The sequence below is a fragment of the Natrix helvetica genome, assembly GCF_964273705.1.
Source record: "Natrix helvetica genome assembly, chromosome: 1".
Lineage (NCBI taxonomy): Eukaryota > Metazoa > Chordata > Lepidosauria > Squamata > Natricidae > Natrix > Natrix helvetica.
The window spans coordinates 34665476-34672358 of NC_138548.1; the positions used below are offsets into that span (position 1 = coordinate 34665476).

At 36.9% G+C, this 6883-nt stretch overlaps 1 protein-coding gene across 7 annotated transcripts in view; it reads left to right on the top strand.

The window, feature by feature from the left end:
* ZBTB1 (zinc finger and BTB domain containing 1) overlaps positions 1-2983 on the top strand; it is an 8619-nt gene extending 5636 nt beyond the window's left edge. For 6 of the 7 annotated variants that reach the window (XM_081934698.1, XM_081934697.1, XM_081934700.1 and 3 more), the window contains one exon: positions 510-2983. In XM_081934698.1, coding sequence (XP_081790824.1) covers positions 529-2658 — 2130 coding nt within the window. In that variant the 5' untranslated portion in view covers positions 510-528 and the 3' untranslated portion in view covers positions 2659-2983. Of the gene's footprint in view, positions 1-508 lie in introns of all 7 variants that reach the window. The other variant, XM_081934699.1, reaches the window with a different exon arrangement.
* Positions 2984-6883: the final 3900 nt, after the last annotated feature.

Sequence of the window (6883 nt, forward strand, 5' to 3'; positions counted from 1 at the left end):
GAGGAGAAAGGTCAAAGATGAAACAGACTATAATATAGTGTATGGAAAGCAGAAGAGCAAATGAAAGTTGATGTGGCTGAATGTTAAGAGGAATTGATATAATATTGAATATTAAAAAAATGTTTGTTGAAATGTAATGGTATACTTTGGATTATATGTGTATTAAAAATTTAGAAAAATCTGTTTGCTATGGGTGGTTTAATTGGAAACCTGACAGTAACATCATAATGTGAAGTATAATGTGTAGCTAGATTCTCCATAAACATAGTAGGATTGCAATCTTATTTAATTCTTAATGATCTTCCTTTGAATGAGAAGTCAAAGGATTCTTCCAAGCCATATTCCTAAAGGTCTTCTAGACTGAAATTCAAAATGGAGGATCCTTTTGTTTGTTGTCATCTGGCAATGTGATAAATAGTTAGGGTCATGTGATGTATGATGGAATCTGATTATGTATGTTTTTTAAACATAACTAATACTTGTCCTTTTCTCCCTTTCTATTGGCACAGGTTGTGATTCAAGCACAAGATGGCAAGGACTAGCCACAGCAATTATGTCCTTCAACAACTGAACAACCAAAGAGAATGGGGATTTCTCTGTGATTGCTGCATTGCAATTGATGATATCTACTTCCAGGCACATAAGGCTGTCTTGGCTGCTTGCAGTTCTTATTTTAGGATGTTTTTCATGAGCCAGCAGCAAAGCACAGCACAGTTGAACCTCAGCAACATGAAGATTACAGCTGAGTGCTTTGATCTCATTTTACAGTTTATGTATTTAGGGAAAATCATGACAGCCCCAGCTAACTTTGAGCAATTTAAAGTAGCCATGAACTCCCTGCAGCTCTACAACATGCCAGAATGTCTGGAAGATATACAAGATACAAACTCCTCTGGTTTACAGTGCTCTTCTTCTGCTTCCAGCACTCAAAATAGCAAAATGATTTTTGGTGTTCGAATGTATGAAGATACACTGGCTAAAAACAGGAGTGATGCAAACAAGTGGAGTGCAGAGCCACCAAGTTCTACTGTGAGTACTTCCCAAAGCAGAGAGGTTGATGATGAAGCTTTGCAAGTAAACAATTTCTCTGAGCAACCTTTGGAGAGTTGCAAAAGGACCAATGCGTCAAAACTCTCAAGTGCCAAAGATAGAGTGCCCAATTCACGGCGCTTTGGAAGAAGCTTTACCTGTGATGGCTGTGGCTTCAGTTTCAGCTGTGAGAGGCTGTTAGATGAGCATATCATGTCATGCACTAATAGGCATTCCTATCAAAACCCCAGATATTTGGGGTCTGAAAACGATGGCAGTGAAAAGGACTCTACTTCTAAAATGTCGGTTTCCCAATTGGAGAAATATCAAGCAAGTGCAAACCAATCTGCTGAGAGTTCTTCCTCCACAGCATCAAATATAACAAGTGGAAAAAGCAGGGGTGCCTCAACAGAGCCATTAAATGAAGAGCGAAGTAGAGCCACAGAAAGGAAAAGGATTATCGTCAAAATGGAACCAGATGATAACCCTACAGATGACCTGAAGGAGTTTAATATTGTTAAAGTAACAAATGGCAATGATTCCACTGATAATGAAGAGCTAGATGATGATGAACCTGTTTATAGGTACTACATTGAGGAAGATGTCAGTGAAAATAGAAGTGTTAGAAAGGCTCTTTTAAAACCCCACATGCTTATCAATGAGCAAGCTAGGAAATATATTAAAAGTACCAGAGTCCTTGCAAGTAAAGTCAGTGCAAATAAAGCCAAGGAGGTGACGGAAAATGCATCTTGTGAACTGTGTGGTCTGACAATCACAGAAGAAGATTTGTCTTCTCATTACTTATCCAAACACATAGAAAATATATGTGCCTGTGGGAAATGTGGCCAAATATTAGTAAAAGGACGGCAGTTACAGGATCATGCACAGACTTGTGGAGAGCCACAAGACTTAACCACCAATGGTTTGAGGAACATGGAGGAGAAAATTGATTCGGAAGAGTGTCCTGAAGAACAGTCCGAAAACCAAGAAATGATGTACGTAGACATGTTAGATGAGTTTGGAGACAGCCATTTTCAGATGAACACACTCCCAAAAAAACAACTGTACAGGGATTCAGCATGCCCTTTCCGATGTCCTAACTGTGGGTTACGTTTTGAAACAGAGAATTTGGTAGTTGAACATATGTCCAGTTGTTTGGAACAAGATCTGTTTAAGAATGCAATTATGGAAGAGAATGAAAGGGATCACCGACGCAAGCATTTCTGTAATCTCTGTGGGAAAGGATTTTATCAGCGTTGTCATTTGCGAGAACATTATACTGTGCACACCAAGGAAAAACAATTTGTTTGTCAGACATGTGGGAAGCAGTTTTTACGAGAGCGTCAGCTGCGCCTTCACAATGACATGCATAAAGGCATGGCCAGGTATATCTGCTCCATTTGTGACCAAGGGAACTTCCGAAAACATGATCATGTCCGGCATATGATATCCCATCTGTCACCCGGAGAGACAATTTGTCAAGTCTGTTTCCAGATTTTTCCAGATAATGAACAACTTGAACAACACATGGATGTTCATCTGTACACATGTGGGGTTTGTGGAGCCAAATTTAATCTGAGAAAAGATATGCGATCTCATTATAATGCTAAGCATTTGAAACGAACATGACCACGTAATGCTTGTTTGACAAGACCTAGAACAAAAGCAAATGGAACACCAAAGCCAAACTAACAGTAGTGCATTAAAAAATTGATCAGCCGTTTTTAAAATGTCTGTTTTTATCTTCATTATAGGGTCTTAAACTACAGTACATAGCATAAACAGTACCTAATGTTTCATTATTGCATTTTTATTTTTGTCTCATGTTAACTTTTTGTTGCTTTTTATTTCCCGCCAGAGTATTCAAGCTATTATTTTTAAACCCTCAAGTTTTAAAAGCACGCTGTAGTATTACCCTAATCACGGGTTTCTATTAAACAGCTTCTCAATTCCATCAACATAGGATGCCTGCTTTTATATTCTATGTGTGTTTTATTTTTTTCCTTTTTTTCTTGTGAACAATTTAAATTACATAAATTTTAAATATGCAAGGATAGTCTTAACGCCAAGAAATAATTACTGGATACTATCTACAACAGAATCCACCATATTTAGGTATATAGAAATTCATGGACATACTGAGTTGCACGAGATTTTTTGCTTCTGTTAAAAGAATATAAGGTACCTTTGATATCCTGTTATTTGCATTTCATGTACCCGGCATAACGAGTGCATTTTGTTACTTCTGCAACAGTATCGGGAGTTGAAATGAGGAGGACTGCACATGAGTTCCATACTTCAGAATCATTTTACATATTTGTATTTCCTGTATAATTTTACACTGTTGTAATCTAAAGTTGTGCGGCAGCTGAAAATATGAGAAGTTCCAATAAATGTGCCCATAAGATACTTCATAAGATATCTGGAATAGAAGTTAAACCAAAAGCACGCACCGTTTTGCCTTCCAGATATTTTAGGGTGGGCCACAAGTGAATTTGAAATCAATTCAGTTGAATATATATCAATTCAGTTTAATGGGAAAATGTGCAAATTGGAATCATGTTTATCCTCATGTAAATACATTTTTTTAAAAAAATGTCATGTTTTTTTTCTATTTGGCTTTACCTGGTAGTCTAAATAGCAATCTATTTTATTTCTAAAAGACAGCACATCTTTTTAATTGACAAGGATTATTTCAAGGTGCTAGATTAATGTACACCTTCTCCATAAAGCTTGTTTGTCCTACCCAGCAATCTTTTGAAGCAGTCTTTTGGAGATTTGGGATAGATATGAGGAAAGATAGTACAAAGAAAAGCAGACAACAATAGGGATGCTTTTGTCAAGGCGTTCTCTTACCTATAAAAATTTTAGGGACTTCCCTATTTCTTCAATCCTTTCTAATTCTGGAAACTCCAAAATTGGAAGTTAGTTTGAATTATTTACTGATGGACAGAAATAATTGAAATGTCAGTCTGCAGTGCTTCTCAATTTTGAAAAATGATTCTGTAAATTTCATATTAAGAGGGGAGTATTGATGCTGCTTTGGTTTCTTAGAGAAGCAATGATGCTTTTCCTTTTTCTACAGTGCCCATCTTTTTTCCTGTATTCACTTTGAAACTAAGGATGATTGAATCACTCTTTATCGTGGGGATAGGGATCCTCCCTCTTCTGTAGCTTCACTTTTTAAAGCTAAAAACTCCTAGTTTAGGAATAGCCTGTAGAGTTCCAGATGTTGCTTAGGAACAATTCCACATTAGCCAATGCTAATACTAAAAATATTGCCAATTGTAGTTCAGCATTTGGAGTGCCATGGATTGGCTTAACCTTCCTAGTGCTTGTTGTTTGTAGTTTCTAAAGCATTAAGTTCCTTAATTTGAAAGCAACAGAATGAATATTTTTTAGCCTAAATTCTGAATTATATTACTGAGGAATAAGCTGTGTGTCTTAAATGAAAAATAAAAACAACTGCCTTACCATCCTGGACATTACAAAAATATTTTTTTAAGGGCAAGAACCATATAATGCCAAAACACTCCCTTTTTCAGGCTGCAAGGATTAACAGTCCTACACTTGTTAGTTAACTACCCAGCTATAAGTATAGACTACCAGTCCTTATTCTCATTTGACTACTATATTCCTTCAACACCAACGCATCCAGATCATCCTACTGAGCAGGATGTGGTTTTCTCCACCCAACCCATTTTTATCGTCAGTAAAGACTGTAGAATCCAGGTTTCTACAATAGGCACAATTCCCGTGAGTTTGAAGAAGATTTTTTGGTTGTATCACTTTTCCAGGGATACGCACTCTTGGACTCAATGATGTAAGTCTGCATCATGCTTTGGAAGACAGACATAAGCTCAAGGCACATGCATATATGGGAGTTGCAAAGAAACATGGAAACATTTCCAGATACCATTACCTGTGATTGATAGTCTCATGATCATTCAAGGCCACTTGTTGCAAGAGAGAGAAAAGTTACCTGCATAGGCAGCAATAAAAGTCATGTCACAAGGAAAAAGAATCATCCCTTTTTTAATCCAATAAAAGGGGGAAAAAGCATTCCTGCTCCATCCTTGGCAATTATTGGTGCAACTGGTGCAATTATTCCATGTCCCTTCCATGTAAAAGAAAGGGCAGATAAGCAGAACCTGCTAAATTTTCTTCAAAACCAGCAGCTAGAACATCTTTGAAAAATGAATAAAACTCTGTACTGTATAAAGAGCTTAGTACATTGCAAAGTGTAAATGTTTGTCACATATGAGCCAACGTAGCACATTCCCGAAGTTATATACATTGATTGCAAGCCTATTTCTAAACTAGTTTCTCCATCAGGCACAGCAGCTCATTTTTTTGACATTTGATGCAATAGCAGCATAACAAGCAATAATGTGCAGAAATACTGGAAGCAGTGTAATGATACAGGATTCTTTGGTAGATTGCAACAGGCATTGGCAATGTGACAGACAGCTTCCCAGGCTCCCAACACACATGCATACATGCCAACTCCTTATACTTGCACTTTGGTTTTCATCTGGTTACTACAAAAAGAGCATTAAAAATTCAAATTCAAATTTTTAATTTGTTAGCCGCTCCCTCTCCGCAAGGGACTCGGGGCGGCGTACAATAAAAATATACATACATACATATAGACATACAGATACATACATATACATACATGTACATACATGGAGGAGGTAGTAATCAAAACATATATCACATTAATAATAATAATAGAAAATTAAAATTAGCCATTAAAATATCCCATGATAAAATATAATTTAAAAAGGACTGTCAGGAGGAGGATAAACTACGGTTGAGCCAGGCCAGATAATTGAAAGAGGTGGGTCTTGAGCTTAGAAAATCCCAAGGCTGTAGGCTATACTAGAGAGCACAAAAATATCTCAAAAGGAAATGGCAAATATTTTCTATATTGTTTTTTTAAAAAAACAAAATTTTATTGGTTTTTAAAAAATTATCAAGGAAAGGGGTAATGGGTAAAATTACAAATTTTGACAGTTACATTATGCAGGAAATGGCCCTCCCCCCCCCATTCTCATAACTTTCATTTATTAATACATTAGATTGTTGCTACTTAATAGTATTTTGTCAGCATAAACTTTTATCTTCAAACAATTTCAATCATTTTATATCAAACAGATTTTCTAGTTCATTTTTGTGATCTGAGTTTTCTCAATGTTGCCTCTTCTCCCCCCTCCAGCAGAGCTCCGGCACCTCCCATGTCCTGTATGTCCTGTATAGTATCATCAGGTTTATCTAGGAGGACTTTGTTTTTTTTCCATGAAGGCGTCAGCCTCCATAGTTGTGTTGATTCTAACTCTCGTGTCCTCCCAGAATATTAGCATACCTTCTGGAATAAGCCATCTAAACCACACCCCTTTCTGGTATAATTTCTTCGCTAAAAGCGAATAGTTTTTTCTTTTATCTCTAACTTTCTTTGGGATTTGTTTCAGAATGGCTATTTCTCTATCCTTGTATTTTAGTGCTTGCCCCCTTTGTGCACTCAGAATCTCATCTCTTGTGGTCTTTCTGAGAAATTTAATGTGTACCTCCCTTGGAACATTGTGTGTTCTGGCATATGCTGAGTTTACTCTATAGACCAGGTCCATGTCCCACCCCATCTGTTGTCTGTCTTTTTTAATATATTCAGCCAATAAATTTGTCATCATATCCCTTAGATCTTCATCATCAGCCTCAATTACATTTTGAAATCTAAGAAAAAAAGACATCTTTTCAAATTCCACTTTTATCTGGTGATTCTCAAGTTCTTGGTTTCCTTTCTGCACCCCCTTTACCTCCCTCCTCATCTCAGCTGTCCCCTCCTCCAAAAGTT